Raw genomic sequence first — 23121 nt, forward strand, 5'->3', positions numbered from 1 at the left:
TTTATGTTAGTTGGCTCAATACCCAATCACTATCAAGTACTTTATTCACAATATCATTTTCTTTAAAAAAATCATTTTAATATAGAACAATTTTGACAAGAGGACTCAGTTTTACAGCTAAATTGCATTCAGAGTTCCAGCTTCTCTCATAACTAAAGCGAGCATGGATGGATAGAGAGAGATGGTGAGCGGAAACGACTGAGAAGAGTGAATGAGAAAGACAATGAGAATAAGAGACAGAAAAATAACTACAATTCTTAGTATAATTTTACTAAGAACAAAATGATTTGTCAAATAAAATATAAAAACAAAAGAATAAAAAAAACATTCAGAAAGTAAAACAGCCGTAAAAGGAAAGAGCATAGGTGTCGCCCGGGACGACGTATCCCGGTAACCTCAACATGCACATCCATTTCCATGGTGACGGAGCAATACTGCCAGTCTTTCTATTAGTCTATGCCGCATTTTACAGGTTCACACACACACACGTGTGTTCCGCGTTCCGAACAAGTGTTCATCCCAGGGAGAAGAAGAGTGGGAACCAGGATAGATGGAGTGGAGTCTTCATTCTTCACTCATTAACTAACTCCATCGCTCATCCTTCCTCACTCAGAGCCGAGATAAAAGTCTCTCTCTCCCACACTGCAGCGGCAAGGTCATTCTCCGTCCATACGAGCACGTGTGTCTAGGTGGGGTTGGGGGTGAGAACTGAAGAACTAGAGCTTATGGTAGGACTTCTTAAGGTAAGTGATTAGGTCATGTCTGGTGTAAGATATGTAAAAACATTTTTTACTGTGGTGGGTTAGTGTTGACTGGAGAACATAAGTTAGTGATATAATATGAATGTGTGGGTGTGTGTTCAACTGCAGGAAAAGTTGCAGTGCGTGTGTGTGTGTGTGGGTTTCAGGGGTGTGGTGGGAGACTTAAGTCCTTGTCAGAATGGGTATATGGACAGAAGGATGAGGAAGAAGACGAGTTGAGCTCCTCTCTGCAACACACCCTCCATCAGCCAATCAGATCTCAGCTCCTCCAAGACTCGCTGCAGTGGATGGCGCCACCTGAAGGACAGAGACGGGTCAGAAACTCCAAGCCAGAGTTCAAATCAAATTTTATTTGTCACATACATGGTTGTGCGTGCACATACATGGTTGTGCGTGCACATACATGGTTGTGCGTGCGTTTGTGTGTGTGTGTGTTACCTGCTATCTGGAGATATAGGTGTAGGTACGTGAGGGGGACCGGCCCTCTGACTGTCCATTGGTCGACACGTTCAGGAAGTCCCAGATGAGGATGGTGTCATCATGGGAACTGCTGATGATCTGGAACTCGTCAAACTGCAGCCGGAACACGCGCCCAGAGTGCTCCTGAAAAACACACACACAAACCACGTAACGCTACGGTCTACAACAGACCAGACAAAGATTAAAGCAAACAAAAGATACTCACCACCAGTGTGCGCAGACACAAGGTGCTGGCTGGGGCTCGTGGGTCCAGGGCAGCTTGCAGGTCCCACACCTTGATCTTACTGCAGAGAGAGACGAGGTCAGTAGAGAACAGCAGTGTGCGTGTGAATTGTAAAAAGACAATCTATAAACTCATTGTCTGTGTGTGTGTCTCTCACCCGTCATAGGCACCACTGACAATCCTCTTGTTGTCAAAGCGAATGCAGCGGACTAGTTCCTCATGACCTTCCAACACTCGCAAACACGCTCCACACTCAATATCCCATAACCTGGAAAGAAACCATACGTTCACACAATAAACCATACGTTCACACACAGCTTTCAGAAAAGGTATTCACACCCTTTATTTAGGGCAAGCCTAAATAAGTTCAGGAGTAAAAATGTACTTAACAAGTCACATAAGCTGCATGGACTCACTGGTGTGCAATAATAGTGTTTAATAGGATTTTTTGAATGGCTACCTCTGTACCCCACACATACAATTACCTGTACGGTCCCCTCAGTCGAGCAGTGAAAGCACAGACTCAACCAGAAATCTCATTTACATAAGTATTCACACGCATCAATACTTTGTAGAAGCACTTTGCCAGCAGTTACAGCAGAGTCTTTCTGGGTAAGTAGAAGAGCTTTCCACACCTGGATTGCGCAACATTTGCCCATTATTCTTATCAAAATTCTTCCAAGTTCTATCAAATTAGTTGTTGATCATTGCTAGACAACCATTTTCAGGTACAAATAGATTTAATTCAAAACTAACTCAGGATCATTCACTGTCTTCTTGGTAAGCAACTCCAGTATAGATTAGGCTTTGTGTTTTTGTCCAGCTGAAAGGTGAACTCATCTCCCGGTGTCTGGTGAAAAGCAGACTGAACCAGGTTTTCCTCTAGGATTTTTACCTGTGCTTAGCTCTATTCCGTGTCTTTTCATTATAAAACGCCTTAGTCCTTGCCAATGACAAGCATGCCCATACTTGAGTAAAACATACCTTAATAGAAAATGACTCAAGTAAGTGTCACCCAGTAAAATACTACTTGAGTAAAAGTCTAAAAACGATTTGGTTTTAAATATACTTCAGTATCAAAAGTATAAATCATTTCAAATTCCTTTATTAAGAAAACCAGACGGCACCATATTTAAAAAATAAAAAGTTTAAAAAAATAAAAAAAGTATAGCTAGAGGCACACTCCAATACTCAGACATAATTTACAAACAAAGCATTTGTGTTTAGTGAGTCCATCAGATCAGAGGCAGTAAGGATGACCAGGGATGTTCTCTCGAAGTGTGTGAATTGGACCCTTTTCATGTCCTGCTTAAGCATTCGAAATGTAACGAGTATTTTGGGGTGTCAGGGAAAATGTATGGAGTAAAAAGTACATTATTTTCATTAGGAATGTAGAAACATTAAAAAAATGGTAGAAAATATAAAACAGTCAAGTAAAGTAGATACCCTCCAAAAATGACTTAAGTATTTTTCTTTACACCACTGCCCATAACATGATGCAGCCACAACCATGCATGAAAAAATAAGTGTGTACATTTTAGTCATTTAGCAGACGCTCTTATCCAGAGCGACTTACAGTAGTGAGTGCAATTATTTTTTCCCCATTCTGGTCCCCAGTGGGAATCAAACCCACTACGCTGGTGTTGCAAGCACCATGCTGTACCAACTGAGCAACACAGGACACTGTAGGATTTGTCCCAAACAGAACTTTGTATTCATGGCATGAAGCTAATTTATTTGGCAAATTTTCTGCAGTTTTACTTTAGTGCCTTATCGCAAACAGGATGCATGTTTTGGAATCTTTTTTTTCCTCTACAGGCTTCCTTTTCACTGTCATTTATCCATCAGTTTTTCCCTACTAGTCTTGGAATTTGAGGTTACGGTAACTGGCCAGGCCAATGTACACCGTCACCGACATAACAGTTCAGGGGGAGGTCACAACTCTGTTTATATACTTGTTTACATGGATATGTGTCCAAATAAAAACCTATTTGAAACACTTCATTATCATCATGGCATTTAATGACTATTCAGGTTATTAATTATAAAAATAAATCACTGAAGGCTGCTGAGGGGAGGACAGTTCATAATGTCTGGAATGGTATCAAACATGGTATCGTACTCATTAAAACGCATGGTTTCATTTATTCCGTCACAGCCATTACCACGAGCCAGTCCTCCTCAGTTAAGGAGCCACCAGCCACCTGTGTTATAAACATCAAAATCAACAAATTAAGGCCAGGTTGGAGCGGGATCTGTTGCATTCTAGTATTGACAACATGAAGAGTCAAAATAAAGATATGCCTACCTTGTCCTCTCCTGCACGAAATATATAAATAAATAAATAAAGATCCTACTTTGATGCACAAACCATTCAAACGAAGTCTGATGGGTTTTCCCCACTTTTCCCGAAATAGTACCATAATGTCACAAACCCTGCTGCTGCGGTCATTTGATGGCAGTGGCATATGTTCTTCAAAGAGAAGACGCCGTAATGAGAGAAATAATGTAGACTAAGCAACTGAAAATAGGCCTTTTACAAGATTAAATCATGACAGGGACGTTTTGATTCTTAAAGAGACGGAGTCCAGACAGGCTACTTTAAGAAACTTTTTGAATAATGAAATTGACAATCATCAAAATAGAAACATGTCCATAGCCTATTTAAAATCAGCAACGCGGATTATCGAGGGGTAGGAGTGTTAGAAAGATTCTTCAAATACTGTTAGTAACATGCATACAAAAAAAATTCTGAGAAGCCCAGCTGGGCACTATACTACATTTGACATTTGCGAGAAGCAGGCCAGGTGCTTCTATGCGTGCTCAGGTGCATGCTCTCCATTAACATCAGGGGCGGCAGGTAGCCTAGTGGTTACAGCGTTGGACCAGTAACCAAAAAGGTTGCTGGATCGGGATTCCCGAGCTGACAAGGTATAAATATGTCGTTCTGCCCCTGAACAAAGCAGTTAACCAACCCACTGTTCCCTGGTACGCCGTCATTGTAAATAAGAATTTGTTCTTAACTGTTAAATAAAGGTTCAAGAAAAAAAATGATCAACAGGGAAACCAGACATGCTCACATGGAGCTCCTAAATGGTACGTCTTGTTACTCACAAGTGTAACAAACAACGTTTCCACTCCAAAAATGACAAATTACTGTATTTAATACAGGCAGAAATGACAGGGATTAACTGTAAATTGCCTGTTTTACAAACTCTAGGTGACCACATGGGGCATTCATAAAAATTAGGAGGGTGGCAATTACTTTGTCTCGCCTAGGGCGGAATGTCAGCGTTGATGAGTATATAAATGAACAGATTCTATATAAAATTACACCACTCCAGGTTGCAGGATTGGTGCATTGTCCATTTGACAAAACATTAGTGCATTACAGCCCTCAGTCAGAACAAATTTGTCAGCTGTTGTTGAATAATTAATGAAGTCAGACACATCCAAACTTTTCGATAAGACAGATTTATTTACTAGCAAGCAATGAAAAAGTCCACATATCTTTTTGTACTGTAGTCCCATAGCGCTCTACACCCCCCCATCTAGGGTTTACCTGCTCCAGCGTCAAAGGGAAAGAGGAAAACCAACTAGAAAGTTTGACAGACTAACCCCAAAACAATTGCTTATAATCAACTTCACCTAAGAGCGGGAGTGTTATCTACATGAAAATAAAGTTAATCCCAAAATTGATGTAGGCTTTTCATGGTGGTCTGCCATTCATAACCGTCAGTTACACAGTTATTCAATTACTGTCACAGCCCTACTATTGGCCTCATGGTGAAATCACTGAGCGGTTTCCTTCCTCTCTGGCAAATGAGTTAGGAAGGGCACAAGTATCTTGGTAGTGACTGGGTGTATTGATACACTATCCAAAGTGTATATTCAATGTCTTCTTGATTTGTACCCATATACCAATGGGTTGCCTTCTTTGCGAGGCATTGGAAAACCTCCCTGGTCATTGTGGGTGAAATTCAGATAAGTGTATGCGTGGGGTACAGAGATGAGGTAGTTGTTCAAAAATCACACCTGTTCATTTAAATGCATTCCAGATTACTACCTCATGAAGCTGGTTGAGAGAATGCCAAGTGTGTGCAAAACTCAGGGGAGCAATCGGGGGAGAAGGGCCTTGGTCAGGGAGGTGACCAAGAACCCGATGGTTACTCTGACAGAGCTCTAGAGTTCCTCTGTGGAGACAGGGGATATCTTCCAGAAGGACAACCATCTCTGCAGCACTCCACCAATTAGGCCTTTATGGTAGTGGCCGTCTGGAAGCCATTCCTCAGTAAAAGGCACAAGACAGTCCACTTGGAGTTTGCCAAAAGGCACCTAATGACTCTCAGACCATGAGAAACAAGATTGTCTGGTCTGGTCTGATGAAACCAACGTTGAACTCTTTGGCCTGAATGACAAACGTCACCTCTGGAGAAAATCGGGCACCATCCCTACGGTGAAGCATGGTGGTGGCAGCATTATGCTGTGGGTATGTTTTTCAGCGGTAGGGACCAGGAGACTAGTCGGGATCGAGGGAAAGATGGACGGAGCAAAGTTCTGAGAGATCGTTGGTGAAAACCTGCTGCAGAGTACTCAAGACCTCAGACTGGGGCGAAGGTTCACCTTCCAACAGGACAACGACCCTGAGCACATAGCCAAGCCAAGGCTTTGGGACAAGTCTCTGAATGTCTTTGAGTGGCCCAGCCAGAGCTCGGACTTGAAACCAATCGAACATCTCTGGAGAGACCAGAAAATAACTGTGCAGCAACGCTCCCAAACCAACCTGACAGAGCTTGAGAGGATCTGCAGAGAAGAAATGAGAAAAACTTCCCAAATACAGGTGTGCCAAGCTTGTAGCGTCATACTCAAGGCTGTAATCGCTGCGAAAGGGGCTTCAACAAAGTACTGAGTAAAAGGTCTGAATACTTATGTAAATGTAATACTTCCATTTTTTTATTGTAACACATCTGCACAAATTTCTGAAAACATGTTTTTGCTTTGTTATTATGGAGTAGTGTGTGTAGATTGATGAAAGGAAAAATAATTTAATCCATTTTAGAATAACAAAATGTGGAAAAGGTCAAGGGATGTGAATACCTTCCAAAGGCACTACCTACCTGACACACATCCTACAAAGTCCCATAAACCCAGTGAAACAAGATATCACAGACTGGCCGTGTGCAAATACCCATAATGTGTTCTAAACAGTAGGCAATTAGCATATGTGAAAATATAACGTTTTATAGTATGTGAAATTGGAGGAAAAGAAACGTATGTTTTAAATGCCAGGATGTCATACTCGTTTCCTCTTTTCATCTAGTACGGATTCACTGCATGCTATTGAGTAAGAAAATCATCTTTTCAGACCCATGTGTGATTGACAACAGCTGACAATCAGGTAAGGGGACGCGCTGTACCAAAATGAACAAACGATGGGAAAAGTCGCCATTGTGCATTAGCTGACGCATTCTCAGTATGGGTGAGTCTGGTACGTAGATATTTATTGCTTACTGCATATGTTATTTCTGAACATTATGTTAAAAATAGGATGTAGGATGATTAGTACAGTAGCAGGCAGGACAGATTTAGGACAGGGCCAGTCTCCTACCGTATGGTGTTGTCCGAGGAGCCACTGACCACCAGTCTGTCTCTGTACTGCAGGCAGGCGATGCCTCGCTTGTGTCCGTTTAGAGTGCGCACAAACTCACAGGTACTGGTGCTCCACACCTACAGGGGGCAGCAGAGAGAGAGGGAGACAGACATCAAATATTCACCGGAAACAACTACAATATCAGATATTCTAGAGACAAGGTATGTCCGTGTGCACCTTGAAAATAAAAGAGGGCCGCACACTCTAGGAGCTCAGATGCAAAAATGTAATTAACAAAGAACAGCATACAAACAACAAATGGATAGCATACGATCATACATTAATTTGACTACACAAGTTTACAAACAATTCGATTTAGTCTCTGCGTTATATTGGCATCGAACATGTCACCCTCCCTAGGAGAGGGGGTGACCTTGATAATTTATTGTTAAAACGAGAGGCTGCCTGTATCTTTAATTTAAAGACCCTTGCGCCCTTCGGTCTCAACGTAGACTTTGATCTGAAGCCGTGATTGTGACTTTGCCATTGTAATCGTTTGTAAACTTGTATAGTCAAATTAATGTATGATCGTATGCTATCCATTTGTTGTTTGTATGCTGTTCTTTGTATGACATTTTAATATTTGATTATTAACCAATGATATTAGGCCACTCTTGGCCATGATTACAGACACCTGTGTCTTTTGACACTATATAAACGAGTCATCCCGCAGTGTTTGTGATTATACTCTGATGAAGACAGCTTGGCTGTCGAAACGTTGGTAATTACATTTTTTGCAGCTGAGCTCCTAGAGTGTGCGGCTCTCTTTTATGTTCAAGTTTTCTACTCCGCTAGCCAGCACCTCGTCTTAATAGGGGTGAGTTTCTTTTTCTTCTAGATGTCCGTGGGCACCCACATACTTGCTAACACACATATCTCATGATCCACACACACACACCTCTCACCTTGATGGTGCGGTCCCCCGAAGCCGACACAATGTATTTGTCGTCAAAATCGACCACGTTGACGGCGGCACGGTGACCCACGAGGACCCGCCGGAGGCTGATGTCGGTGGGCGAGGCCATGTCCCACACGGCGATGGAGCGGTCCTTGGAACACGTCACCATCAGACCGTTGCAGAAGCGCAGGTGGAGCACCGCCTCGTTGTGATGGATCAGGGTGTTCAATACCTCACCCGACGTCACGTCCCACACCCTGGGTGAGCGAGGGAGACGGACAGAGGAGAAGGGGAGGGTGGAGGGAGATTTTTTAAAAAAAGGGAGGGAAGGGAGGGAGAAGGAGAATGAGAAAGGGAGGGGGGGATATTATAAAAAATAAAGAACGAGACTGATTAACGAAAGCTCTGCTAAACAGACCGAAGCGGCCAAGGCTGGACACTGCGCCGTCCCAGTCAACACACCCCACACTAGGGACCAGCCGTTAAGAGCGTTTTTATTGAGTTCCACTGTACGACAGGGGGGGGGGATCAAACACACAAACTCAGAACACACACTGGAAAAGCTGAGACTCAAAGCCATAAACAAGTGCCCGTCAAGCCATCGCTAAGGAAGTGAAGTCACATTTTCCTTGGATACCTCCCAGGGAGAGTGTGAAGTAATGAGTGTGTGAAGGTTGAGCTTCTGTGTGCAGCCGAGAATGGCATGGGCTGGTGCGCGCGCGCACACACACACACACACACACACACACACACACACACACTCTCTCTCTCCCTCCCTCCCTCGCTCTCTCTCTCCTCAGGTTTGGACATTGTGTGACATTGAAAATGTTAACTAACCATATTGACTATCACAACTCTCTTACAGATAGGAAATCTAACAGCTAGCCTTATATTGGAAGGTGAGAAATGGTGACGATTTAAATTTAAATATCAATCTCCTCCCTGTGTACGAGTGTGTGTAGCTTCTGTGTGTAGCTACAGAAGATAGGGTGAAGTACTGATTATTACCACAAAGAGTGGTAGAGAGAGACTGGCATTCACAAATGATATAGCTATTGCATCAAAGAGACAGAGAGATGGCTGGGCAGCAGTTTAGCACCCCTCAACTAGCTATAAATAAATGAGCAGACAGGGCAGAATGGTTTCATATATAGATAGACCACAGACAGAGCGTTCTCTCTCTGCTTTGAGACCTATGTTTGGCTGCTCAGAGGGTTGGCTGGTGTGACAGTCAGAAGTGACAGTGGTCCAACGGCTGTGGTGTGTATTGGGGCGAATCCAAGACAGATGTGGAGACTGTTGGCGATCCTGACCAAGACAACTTTTTAGTTATGTTTCTAGGACAACAATGTCCATTCTAGATGTATTTATATCATGTACTTTTTCCACATTTTGTTCCGTTACAGCCTTATTCTAAAATGAATTAAATAAAAATCCTCAGCAATTTACACACAATACCCCATAATGACAGTGAAAACAAGTTTAGACATTGTTGCAAATGTATCAACAACAAAACAATAAAGCTTATTTACTTAAGTATTCAGATCCTTTGCTATGAAAATCAAAATTGAGCTCAGGTGCATCCTGTTTCCATTGATAATCCTTGAGATGTTTCTACAACTTGATTGGAGTCCACCTGTGGTAAATTCAATTGATTGGACATGATTTGGAAAGGCACAAAACGATGTATATAAGTAGACAGGTCAGAGCAAAAACCAAGCCGAGCGGTCAAAGGAATTGTCCATAGAGCTGTGAGACAGGATTGTATCAAGGCACAGATCTGGGGAAGGGTACCAAAAGATTTCTGCGGCATTGAAGGTCCCCAAAAACACAGTGGCCTCCATCATTCGTCAATGGAAGAAGTTTGGAACCACCAAGACTCCTCCTAGATCTGGCCGTCCGGCCAAACTGAGCAATCGGGGAAGAAGGGCCTTGGTCAGGGAGGTGACCAAGAACCAGAGCGCTCAGGACCTCAGATTGGGGTGAAGGTTCACCTTCCAACAGGACAACGCCCCTAAGCACACAGCCAAGACAACTCAGGAGTGGCTTCTACAAGTCTTTGAATGTCCATGAGTGGCCCAGCCAGAGCCCGGACTTGAACCCGATTGAACATCTCTGGAGACCTGAAAATAGCTGTGCAGCGACACTCCCCATCTAACCTGACAGAGCTTGAGAGGATCTGCAGAGAAGAATGGGAGAAAGACCCCAAATACAGGTGTGCTAAGCTGGTAGCGTCATACCCAAGAAGACTGGTTGCTGTAATCGATGCCAAAGTTGCTTCAACAAAGTAATGAGTAAAAGGTCTTAATACTTACGTATTCTAAAAATCTGTTTTTGCTTTGTCATTATGGGGTACTGTGTGTAGATTGAGGGGGAAAAAAACAGTTTCAGCAATTTTAGAATAAGGCTGAAATTAAACAAAATGTGGAAAAAGTCAAGGGATGTGAATACCTTCCAAAGGCACTACCTACCTGACACACATCCTACAAAGTCCCATAAACCCAGTGAAACAAGATATCCCTGACTGGCCGTGTGCAAATACCCATAATGTGTTCTAAACAGTAGGCATTTAGCATATGTGAAAATATAACGTTTTATAGTATGTGAAATTGGAGGAAAAGAAACGTATGTTTTAAATCCCAGGATGTCTAACTGTATTCTAAAAAACTGTTTTTGCTTTGTCATTATTGGGTACTGTGTGTAGATTGATGAGGGGGAAAAAACAGTTTCAGCAATTTTAGAATAAGGATGTAACATAACAAAATGTGGAAAAAGTCGAGGGATCTGAATACTTTCCAAGGCACTGCAGGCGGCCGTGGGTTTTACACTGACATACCGGGTGGCTAAGACATACCGGGTGGCTAAGACATACCGGGTGGCTAAAGCAGTAGGTAATATAGCGACACATGGCAGTGTAAGGTTGTCCCCTCAAACGGCACCCTATTCCATATATGGTAGTGTACTACTTTTGGACCAGAGCTCCATGGGTCCTGGTGAAAACTAGTGCACTGCATGGGAAATAGGGTTGCATTTGGACTAAGCCTGTGTGTGTGTTATATATATATATAAGATGACTGTGTCATACCTGACAGTGGAGTCCGAGGAACCAGTGACTATGACTCTCTCATCATACTGCAGACACAACACTGAACCTGTATGACCTGTCAGGATCTTCAGACACTCCAGAGACTGCTTGTCCCAGATCTACACCGATAGAGGGAGGAGGAGATGTCAGGAGAGAGAGAGTAGAAAAAGAAAGAGTTAGCATGAGGAAGGGAGAGAAAGCGAGCAGGAGCAGATGTGGGTCAGGGTAAGCTGGTCTCAGTATTGTTCATGCCCCATTTCCATGCAGTGTGGAGGGAACCCTGTGTACTAGAGCGCTGGAGATGGACAGGCTAGCCCTTTCCTCCCTCCTCCCCCTCATTTTCCAGGCCAGACAGATGAGTGGAACACACAGAGGGTGGGCAAATGACTCCTTTCATCCTTTAATTCATGTCTTTCCTTTGAGATACAGACAGCTGTTGTTTCACATCAAAGGCATAGTCTGCAATAACATGATGATTAATCCACTTTGACCCGTCCAAAAAGACAAGTACACTCACGCACCTTTATGGAGTTGTCTCTCAGGCCGCTGATGATTTTATCGTCGTCATACTGGAGGCAGTAGACTCCTTTACTGTTCTCTGACCGACACTGGATCCTCTGCAGGTTGTGCCTGCCACACCGCCAGTTAGCCTCGATAGTCTACACACACACACAGGAGAGATAGAGGTGAGGAGAGGGGGTAGAGGTGAGCAGAGCAGAGAGGGGGTTGACAGGTAGTGGAAAGGAGAGAGATGTCAAGAGGAAACACATACAATAGGGGGATAGAAGAAAAAAGAAGAGTGGATATATGAGGGAGGAAAAACATTGGATGGGGAAAAAGAGCAACGACGGGTGAGACCAAAACAGATCCCTTCATCACAAGTATTAATCAACCTTATTGTTTTTAATCACACCCACGGTCTATAGACACAGAACGCTACAGAACGCGTAACCCCCCAAATGGCACCCTATTCCCTACATAAGGTCACCAAAGCCCTGGTGAAAAGTAGTGCACTAAATAGGAAATAGGGGGCCATTTGAGACGTAGCCACCGCCTGAAGGGCGAGTGTTTTTTGTGGACAGAGCTACAGTCTAACCTCTATGTCCTGGATGATCTTGGGGTAAAGGGAGTGGTAGTAGGAGTTGGGCGGGACCTCTGTCGTTCGGTTCTTGAACAGATACTTCTCCCTGAGATGACGGACAGAACAATAAGCCAATGAGAAATCACCTTGTGTCTCCGTCTCAGGTAACTCGACGAGCGTTCGTGTTTATGCTCACCACTGGTGCCTCTCTGACAGGCCCTTCCAGAGGGGGTCTGTGCGGACCATGCGTTCTATGAGTTTCTTCCAGAGCATGCCCTCTGAGATCACCCTCTGCCACTCCTTACACACCAGCTCCGCGGAGCACAGAGACTGCGCGTCCAGGAACGACAGGATGTTCTCTGCTATGTGGTCCAGACCCTGGGCTAGAGAGAGGAAGCGAGAGAGATGGGGTGTAAGTGTTTGTTGGGTGTGTGAGCATGGTGTGTGAAGGAGTGCAAAAGTGTGTGGAAGATAGAGCTCTGCTACCTAACACTAGACACCAGGTTAGGGGTCGGGCAGCTCCGTTTCTTTCGTCAATTTCTAGGTTTCGGGCCGGGCTCTGCCATCAGTAACGTTTTGAAGTTGAGCCATTCGCTCGTCATCTGCTGTGCAGTAGCCGACAGTCATACCTGCCTAACATGGTGCCAGAAGTGCTTTAACCTCGTCAGACAGACCAGAATATTGTCCGCGTCGACAGGAGAGATTTTGTCACAGGAAATAACGTTAGCCAGCTAGCGGCTAACTACTCCCCCACGTCCCGTCATTGAGCAGCCAAAGGCGGAGCCGTTGCTATGGACACTCAGACAGGCCGATTAGCAGCAGAGTGCATGCAACAGTGCAGACTGAGACCAGAAGCTAACGGAGGGAAGTTATTTCAAATGTTGGGCTGGGCCTTAAATTAGGCAGAAGTAAATCGGAATTGGGCAGGGTCTGAACGTCACGGGCTCAGGCTTAAAATACATTCCCGTGCTGGACTCGAGCGGACGCATCCAAAAGAAGGTGTGAACGTGTGTACACGCGGGTGAGAAAGGGTGTCTGGAAAATAAGTTAAAGGGTGTGTATGGCTGTGGCAGTCACAAAATTGTCAGCCGGTGATTGCCAAGCAAATAACTGGTCGGTCTCACGGTAATTGACCGTTAATTAAACATACACATTTAGCATCTACTGGCTTCCATACAGCCTACAAGCCACTGATGCAGACTTTTCAAACATATACGTTTGAAAAAGTCTAAGAAATCCATGTATTATAGCCTACACCTTCACAATGAATCCATGATTTATTTTAGACAGGTCTAAAGAAGCATGATACGGCTATTCTGTGTCGAACGGTAAAGAAACAGGTACTCCTATATGCTTAATTTTAAGTTATTCAATTTAGTCATTCAACAAACATTGGTCATTATGTTTTGATTTTTAATACATTGTAAGGCTACATGATGAGACTAATTTGAAAAATGCCACTTGAAAAGACATGCGCTCTGCTTTGTTTTTTCATTCAGGCAGTACACACATCAATCATCTCTCATTCACAATTTGACAAGCACTTGATAATATCTACAATTTCATGGTGGCATCCCCTTTGTGTGGCCATAATGCACCCTAAAACAGCCTGCGCACATCCTTATCCAATTCCAAAAGGTGCATATTGAAAATATTGGAAGAACTGTCCACATTTACTTATTGTCAGCCAACAAGATGAGCAGCAAAAGCACTAGCCTATGTCAATCTACTATCCCCCATAGTACAAAAGTCGACCTATCCTATTGGGTGAGAAATAAATATACCAAACAGTCTGGGACAGTTATGGGATGCGATAGATCCCAAATGATTAGATTTGTATTTTTTATGCTAGTGGTTGTATTTACTCAATGTGGCTGACGTAACAGATCAGAATTTTTAGCTTAAAATGTTGATAGTTTATTTCTTCACATTATAAGCGTAGCAATGCGTACATGGCAGTAGGATATAAGCACAAATGTTCCATTAACGGGAAAACACCGTTATGAAAAGTGACCGCAAATGCAATTATGTATGTAATCATTTTTATAAAGGTGTATTTTATATAGTGAAAATTATCTTCCCCAAACTTGAAACTCACGCACTGCTTATGTATGCCAGTCAGGCTCTTAACCCCTTGTAAAGCGGATTAACGTGCTTCATTTTAAGAAGTTATTTGGCCATTTTAGTTTTGATACAAACTTTAAAGAAACATATAGGCCTATGGGCAAGGGGGCAACATGAGGTGTGAGACTGATTCGAACATCATTCACAAGTGATAGTCTGACGGGTAACAATGTTCGCCTATTATTGATATAAACTTGTCTTTGCATATACATTACCAGTCAAAAGTTTGGACAAATACCCATACCAGGGTTTCTTTATTTTTTACTATTTTCTACATTGAAGAGTGATAGTGAAGCCATCAAAACTATGAAATAACATATATGGAATCATGTAGTAACCAAAAAAGAAATGTGTTGAACAAATTTAAATCAATTTATATTTGAGATTCTTAAAAAGTACCCTTTGCCACCCTTTGCCTTGACAGCTTTGGAGACTTGGCCTTCTCTCAACCAGCTTCATGAGGTAGTCACCTGGAATGCATTTAAATGAACAGGTGTGCAATGTTAAAAGAATTTCTGTAATTTCTTTCCTTCTTAATGCGTTTGAGCCAATCAGTTGTATTGTGACAAGGTAGGGGTTGTATACAGAAGATAGCCCTATTTGGTGAAAGACTAAGTCCATATTATGGCAAGAACAGCTCAAATAAGCAAAGAGAAATAACAGTCCACCATTACTTTCAGACATTAACATCACTCAATGTGGAAAATGTGAAGAACTTTGAAAGCTTCTTCAAGTGCAGTCGCAAAAACCATCAGGTGGTGCTATGATGAAACTGGCTCTCATGAGGACCGCCACATGAAAGAAAGACCCAGAGTTCTCTGCTGCAGAGGACAAGTTCATTAGCGTTACCAGCCTCAGATATTGCAGCCCAAATAAATGCTTCAGAGTTCAAGTAACAGACAAACCTCAACATAAACTGTTCAGAGGAGACTGCGTGAAGCAGGCCTTCATGGTCGAATTGCTGCAAAGAAACCGTGGAAAATTGTCCTTTGGTCTGATGAGTCCAAATGTGAGATTTTTGGTTCCAACCGCATGTCTGTGAGATGCAGAGTAGGTGAATGGATGATCTCCACATGTGTGGTACCCACAGTGAAGTAGGAGGTGTTATGGTGTTGGGGTGCTTTACTGGTGACACCATCTGTGATTTCTTTAGAATTCAAGGCACACTTAACCAGCATGGCAACAGCAGCATTCTGCAGCGATACGCCATCCCATTTGGTTTGTGCTTGGTGGGACAATCATTTGTTTCTCAACAGGACAATGACCCAACACACATCCAGGCTGTGTAAGGGCTATTTGACCAAGGAGAGTGATGGAGTGCTGCATCAGATGACCTGGCCTCCACAATCACCCGACCTCAACCCAATTGAGATGGTTTGGGATGATTTGGACTGCAGAGTGAAGGCAAGGCAGCCAACAAGTGCTCAGCATACAGTTGAAGTCGGAAGTTTACATACACCTTAGCCAAATACATTTAAACTCAGTTTCACAATTGCTGACATTTAATCCTAGTACAAATTCCCTGTCTAGGTCAGTTAGGATCACCACTTTATTTAAAGACTGTGAAATGTCAGAACAATAATAGAGAATGATGTATTTCAGATTTTCTTTCGTCACATTCCCAGTGGGTCAGAAGTTTACATACACTCAATTAGTATTTGGTAGCATTGCCTTTAAATCGTTTAACTTGGGTCAAACGTTTCGGGTAGCCTCCCACAAGCTTCTCACAATAACTTTGGTGAATTTTGGCCCATTGCTCCTAACAGAGCTGGTGTAACTGAGTCAGGTTTGTAGGCCTCCTTGCACACACACACCTTTTCCAGTTCTGCCCACAAATTTTCCTTAAGATTGAGGTCAGGGCTTTGTGACGGCCACTCCAATACCTTGACTTTGTTGCCATTTTGCCACAATTCTGGAAGTACGCTTGGGGTCATTCTCCATTTGGAGGACCCATTTGCAACCAAGCTTTAACTTACTGCCTGATGTCTTGAGATGTTGCTTCAATATATCCACAATTTTCCTTCCTCAATATGCCATCTATTTTGTGAAGTGCACCAGTCCCTCCTGCAGAAAAGTACCTCCACAACATGATGCTGCCACCCCCATGCTTCACGGTTGGGATGGTTTTCTTTAGCTTGCAAGCCTCCCCCTTTTCCCTCCAAACATAACAATGGTCATTATGGACAAACAGTTCTATTTTTGTTTCATCAGACCAGAGGACATTTCTCCAAAAAGTACGATCTTTGTCCCCATGTGCAGTTGCAAACCGTAGTCTGGATTATTTTATTGCGGGTTTGGAGCAGTGGCTCCTTCCTTGCTGAGCGGTCTTTCAGGTTATCTTGATTTGGACTCATTTTTGTTGTGGATATAGATACATTTGTAACGGTTTCCTCCAGCATCTTCACAAGGTCCTTTGCTGTTGTTCTGGGATTGATTTGCACTTTTCGCACCAAAGTGCATTAATCTCCAGGAGACAGAACGCATCTCCTTCCTGAGCGGTATGACAGCTGCGTGGTCCCATGGCGTTTATACTTGCGTACTATTGTTTGTACAGATGAACGTGGTACCTTCAGGCATTTGGACATTGCTCCCAAGGTTGAACCAGACTTGTGGAGGTCTACAATTTCTTTCTGAGGTCTCGGTTGATTTATTTGAATTTTCCCATGATGTCAAGCACAGAGGCACTGAGTTTGAATATAGGCCTTGAAATACATCCACAGGTACACCTCCAATTGACTCAAATTAAGTAGCCTATCAGAAGCTTCTAAAGCCATGACATAATTTTCTGGAATTTCCACAGATGTTTAATTAAAGGCACAGTCAACTTAAGTGTATGTAAACTTCTGACCCACTGGAATTGTGATACAGTGAATTATACATGAAATAATCTGTCTATAAACAATTGTTGGAAAAGTTACTTGTGTCATGCACAAAGATGTTCTAACCGACTTGCCAAATTATAGTTTGTTAACAAGAAATGTGTGGAGTCGTTGAAAAACAAGTTTTAATGACTCTAACCTAAGTGTATGTAAAGTTCCGACTTCAACTGTATGTGGGAACTCCTTCAAGACTATTGGAAAAGCATTCCAGGTGAAGCTGGTTGAGAGAATGCCAAGAGTGTGCAAAGCTGTCATCAAGGCAAAGGGTGGCTACTTTGAAGAATCGAAAATATATTTAGATTTGTTAACTATTCTACAATGTAGAAAATAGTAAATAAAAATAAAAAACCCTTGCATGAGTAGGTGTCCAAAAGTATGACTGGTACTGTATGAGTGAAATTTGTTTTCACTTAGAATGGACCATTATCACCCACCTGTATTGAAACGGGGGCAGTGGGAAAAAAATACATTTAATCTACGCACTTAAATAGCGAAGGGAGGACACTTTTCCCCATGGTTTATTTTCATGCCAGCCAGGTAGGCTATACTCCGGTTGTAAATATAAACAAAGTGCTTAACATTAGTAAAGTTGAGAAATAAATATTTTAGGTCTGCCTATAGAAAGCTGAACAACCGCTTTTTAGTAGAGGCCATCACTCTGTTTTCACACGCAATTGCATTTCCTATTGAAATGTTGCACAACATGAGCTCTCATGAAGTGCTTGATTAGATTTTCAATAACATTTGCATTGATGTCAGAGTAATTAGAGGGAGTGCTGACTACCAGGCAGTTAGCAAGTTTGGTACGCTACCCAATGACCATGAGCAGCATCAGAACTTGGAGAAGCCCCCCCAAAAAACATGGAATTTGACTGCCTTCGTGACTTGTGACCGCCGGTGTGGCGGTGTTACGTTCACCTCAACAACCCTAGGTGTGTGTTACCTGGCAGTGCTGTGATGAAGTCTCGTTGGAGCATGGGTTTGAGGTAGGAGTTGATGTGGCCGTGTTGGTAGTGGCACATTCGGGAGATGAGGTGTTCTACAAACTCAACTTGGTCAGTCTCGGACCACTGGTCAAACAGGGAGATGCAGTGCTCCTTCTCCTTGTCGTTGTTCCCCTCCGACGGGCGCTTACGAGAGCCCGTCATCACAGGACCGTTACTAAGCTGAGAGGGAGAGGACAGAGTTATACACGCACACACGGCACTACGGGTTCCATTCCCACTGAAATTGAATTGCCCATTGCCATAAATTTTAAGTGCCTTTTCAAGGACAATTGACACATTTTATGATGTAATATCCCTCAGATATATTACACAGATTCAACACCCTCATAATCCACCTACACACACACCTTGGTGAGAACTGTGGTCTTCTTTGGCGAGAGGTCGTCTACGTGGTTCTGAGACTCCATGACTGATGTGTTCTGTATGACGAGACAAGAACACGGGGAATGAATGGTTAGAGCTCATTTGGTGTCTGTTAAGAAAAGGTAAATAAACACAAATGTGCAAAATGGTAGCAGAATGCAGAGTACAATGGCACACACACACGGCTAGCTAATAACATAAGAAAGCTCCTCTTCCCTGTGATGTGAAGTCTGGACAGGAAATTAAACTGGAGTATGTGGGTATGGCTGCTAGACAAACCTTGCAGTAATGAAACCATAATCTGATAGTACCAAGCCCTCCAACACAGACAGTTTTCATTTCAAATGGCACCCTATTCTCAACTACGTACTACTTTGTGTCAAAAGCACAACACTGTATAGGGAATAGGGTGTCATTTGGGATGCAGCCACAAACAGTGGGAGAATGCTGGGAGGAGTCCTGTTAAAGGTTGAACAAGACGGGTTCCCTCTCCCATTTAAAATGTTAACAGATACACACACACAGCCCGTGCTTGTTATATGTCTGTGTCATCCACACACACTTCACCTGACACTGTCACAGATTGAGAAATCTGTCCAGATGTGTATGGATGCATGTAGAAGAGAAACACAAGGGACTTCCTCAGATGGCCTACAGTAGCACATCTCCACTATCTGATCTGCAAAAATGAAACTGATATTGCACTGGATCATTTGTCACTCTTCAGTGGAGAGACTGACAGACCAATAGTAACAGGTCAGACGGGTACACAGACAGACGGGTACACAGACAAGGTCAGGGGTCAAGGCTGAGAAGGACACTAGTGTTCATGCAGCAGTGCCATACAGAGCAGACAAACTAACAGACAGAGAGCAAGCCTAGGGACAGGCTGCCCAGAGACAGCGAGCATACCATGGCGCCCCTCACTCCCCCCCTAACACAGGCAGGGCGGGGGGTTCCTAGACCATCCCCTGCCCAACACACCTCCAGGCAACCTAGCACTGCACCCCAAGTGACATGCTCTGGTAGCCTCTCCTTCCTTTCACCCCAGCCAGCAGCCCCAACTCTGCTCATCTAATTCAGATTAACTAGACAACTCTTGTCAAGTGAACTGGGCAACTTTTGTCAGAACTTAAAAATAAAAATACCAAACTTTAGAGTAGGGAGGGAGAGACTTAGTCTAGCTATTTGAAGCTTTACTTTCACAAGACCTAGCTGGGTTTGGCTAGGCTTGATACAATCCTGTTCCTGTGATTCACTTGTTAGCCTATTATGCTATCTTTGATCGAAATTTGGTCTGTGTCACTTCAGCTTTGACCAAAACAACTTTTTTACCAAGGAAAGAGGGAGGCATCTTTCAGGCGAGCTTGTCTGTATTGATCAACCATTTTCTAGAAGGCTAAATATGAACTTGGGCCAAGATATCAGATATCCTGTAAGCTGGGCTGGAGAGAGAAGCATGTTTTTGGGAGGAAGAGGTGGGAAGGCAAGGGGGCCTGGGGAGGGTGCAGGACACAGCTCATGGTGTGGTAAGGGGCTGGGGGGGGGGGGCAGTAGGCAGGTCAGAATTAAGAGGAGAGAGTAGCAGAACCTGGTTGTGTGCCCGGGTGGAGGGGATGCTCTGCAGGCACCTGAGTGCACACAAACTCTCTGCCACCGAGGAGCAGCCCAGCCAGAGAGAGCGAGGTACAGAGCACTGTGTGAGAGAAGGAGAGATCGGAAGAGGAATGAAAGGAGAGAAAAGAGGCGTGAGACAGGGATGGGAGAAAGGACGGGAAGAGAGAGAAGGAGGAAAAGAGATGAGGAAACAAGCGAGATGAGGGGTGGAGGAAAGGAGTTGAAGAGGTAGAGGATAGATGAGAGTAGCGGAGGAAGATGAAAATGGGTAGAATATACGTAGACAAAAAGGAGTGAAAGAAATGGGAGGAATGTGGAGGGAAGACAAATATGACGAAACAGAATAGGAAAGAGTGAAGTGAAGAACAGATTGGTGTGTGAAATCACACCAGTGTTGTGAAGATGAGAAGAGGAGGTGGGTTGGGGTAGTGAGGGGAAAAACCAGTATTAGAGCTACACGCACATTTGCACAGTGAGCGCAGAAACACATACTTACACACACAAGGCATAGACAGACACACAAAAGCATTGTTAGATATATGAAGTGGGTGGGGATAGGAAGAGAAGTTGGAGGGACGATTACGCAATGGACATGTTCGTCAATTTTAAGGCCTTTGGTTTTTGCTTAACGCCCCACCCTCTGTTCTTCCATCCTCACACTATGAAAGTGGTTAGTGATAATCTAGAACATTGTCAATTCAGTGCGAGTATGCTATCTAATAGGACTGTCTAATATAGCCTAGGTTGGGAAAAGGGTAAACAGGGTTAAGAAAAGGTAAATGAACACAAATGTGCAAAATGGTAGCAGAATGCAGAGTACAATGGCACACACACACGGCTAGCTAATAACATAAGAAAGCTCCTCTCCCTGTGATGTGAAGTCTGGACAGGAAATTAAACTGGAGTATGTGGGTATGGCTGCTAGACAAACCTTGCAGTACTGAAACCATAATCTGATAGTACCAAGCCCTACAACACAGACAGTTTTAATTTCAAATGGGAAAAGGGTAACTGGAACAGAAACATGACATGTATCCTAGCTCAAGATCAATGTAGTTTACTTGCAGGGTGGTTGTGTTGATTTAGGTTTAGTCAATGTCAAATAATGCTTACCATTGAGTTTAGTAATGGTTTAAAGAGAGGGGTACGACTGACCTAATTGGACAAGGGAAAACTCTATTGGAAGTCTTGACAGACTCATTAGCTAGTTACAGGTGAATCACCTAGAGATTTCTGATTCAGTGTGAAAATAAAGCCATCATTGCTGCGGTGAGGAGCGAGTCTGGTTAGGTGGAATTTAACTTTGCCAAAACAAAGTGGTGGCTGAGGATTGTTGTGCTGGATGAAACCAAATCGGTTCCTTATTTAACAAACCATTTTACTGTAATTATCAGGCTTACTGTAGATATGTTTTCAGCTACTAGTTACCAACACTAGAATATTATTCTAATGTTAGCCAATTGACAGTCTTGACAGGCAGATGTCATTTTTGATAGACGACATCAGACCAACAACTAGTAACGTTAAACGTGCAAGGTAGAACTCTGGGCAAACAGCTAGCCATCACCCCAAAATATGATATTGGCTTTTGGACTGGTCAGGTGGCTAGTTCAATCTAGCTAACGTTACCTATAAGTCTGCGAGCTAGCTAACGTTACCTTGGTAAATTGAAGAATGAAAATATAGTTTGTTACAAATGTCAGCTGTCCATCTATAGCTGTCGAAATCAAGTAAGTTACAATTATTTATGCATCACATGTGGCCAACTATTTGTTGCTTAACCAACAACTCGTTAGCAATGGAGTTAGCAATGAAACTACCCCTCGCGAGTTAATGTTGTGCACTTCCTTCTACGCAGCTTTATAAACATGAACACGCACACCAGAAGAGCATTCAGAAATTCACATGGGAGGGTGTGGGCGACATCTAATTATATTTTATCAGACTTGAATGTGCATTCCTGTAGCTATCCAGCTAACTAGCCAGGTACGTTGTCCATAGTTAGCAGGCTAGTTAGCTAACTAGCTGTGACACAGGGCCGAGTGGCGCAGCGTCACCGCAGTGAAAAGCTACACCGAAAGCCGTGACTTTATTTAGCGGACGCCTTGCAGAAACCATTCGCCTATTTCACATGAGGTTACGGATTCAATTTGGCAATTGCAAAAATCAGGGACTATCCTGTCACTTTGACTAATAGGTTTTCGACGACCTAGTCAGTCGCTGCACCAGGACCCTCAAAGAAAAAAATATCGATGTTTCAGGCCCTCCCTCTTTTTCTAGTTCCCCTTCCTTTTTCCTCCAACTCTCCCGACCGTCGGTTCGGGTTGGTACCACGTTCGGCATTCGATTCAAGCCTCTACGACTCATTTTCGTTCCCAGTAGCGGCCTAAGGGGTCAATGTCACAAAAGCTTACCATTAATTCCAACGTTTTGTCCTCAATCTCCGGTTCCATGTTGTTGGTCACCCCGAAACTCGGCTGTGAAAATGGAAACCAAACACTGCGTCGGCGGCTGCAAAGGCAGAGACGTCATTCACTTCGCTCAGCCACAGCTTGGCAGGGCTGTGTTTAGTGCCCTGCCCCCACTCGTGAATCCGACACTCTTGACTGGCCAAGCTCTGCTAGAGGCGTGCCTTAACTGGCTTGCCCCACATTGATTGGCTTGTCGTGCTATCAAGGCATTCCCTTAACAGAAGGCCAAATGTTTGAAGATGCTGCCATTCTGAGAAACACATCAAAACTATACCACTCATCACTTTTAGAACGATACCAAAATATGCTTTCTGAGTCTCAGAGATGACTCGCGTCATTTGTTAACATAGTACATAAAGGAATATGGACGAGCAAGCAAGCAAAACCTATTTTGCATTACTTCTAATATAACACTGTAAATTAATGTAGACCCTAGCATACAAGCACCAGATCATTTGTAGAATAGCTAAAATGACATCTAG

The 23121-nt window shown here is 43.4% G+C and overlaps 1 protein-coding gene across 1 annotated transcript; it reads right to left on the reverse strand.

The window, feature by feature from the left end:
* Positions 1–22750, reverse strand: LOC115130580 (F-box and WD repeat domain-containing 11-B-like). The gene is made up of 13 exons (XM_029661864.2): positions 22583–22750; positions 18536–18607; positions 18125–18347; positions 12375–12561; positions 12194–12284; positions 11619–11756; positions 11098–11216; positions 8020–8269; positions 7073–7191; positions 1622–1732; positions 1447–1525; positions 1200–1364; positions 1–1058 (listed from the first exon to the last, which is right to left on the reverse strand). Exons 1-12 carry the CDS (start codon positions 22619–22621, stop codon positions 1203–1205), a joined length of 1590 nt encoding a protein of 529 aa, XP_029517724.1. The 5' UTR covers positions 22622–22750; the 3' UTR covers positions 1–1058; positions 1200–1202.
* Positions 22751–23121: the final 371 nt, after the last annotated feature.

Source organism: Oncorhynchus nerka, linkage group LG6 (genome assembly GCF_034236695.1).
Source record: "Oncorhynchus nerka isolate Pitt River linkage group LG6, Oner_Uvic_2.0, whole genome shotgun sequence".
NCBI lineage: Eukaryota > Metazoa > Chordata > Actinopteri > Salmoniformes > Salmonidae > Oncorhynchus > Oncorhynchus nerka.

Excerpts from the sequence above, each read along its gene's own strand:
- LOC115130580 (XM_029661864.2), bottom strand. The coding sequence starts at position 22,621 with ATGGAACCGGAGATTGAGGACAAAACGTTGGAATTAATG. Across the intron at positions 12,285-12,374 it reads CTGTCAGAGAGGCACCAGTG|GGAGAAGTATCTGTTCAAGA; the intron begins GTGAGCATAAAC and ends CCGTCATCTCAG. Across the intron at positions 11,757-12,193 it reads AGATCATCCAGGACATAGAG|ACTATCGAGGCTAACTGGCG; the intron begins GTTAGACTGTAG and ends GTGTGTGTGTAG.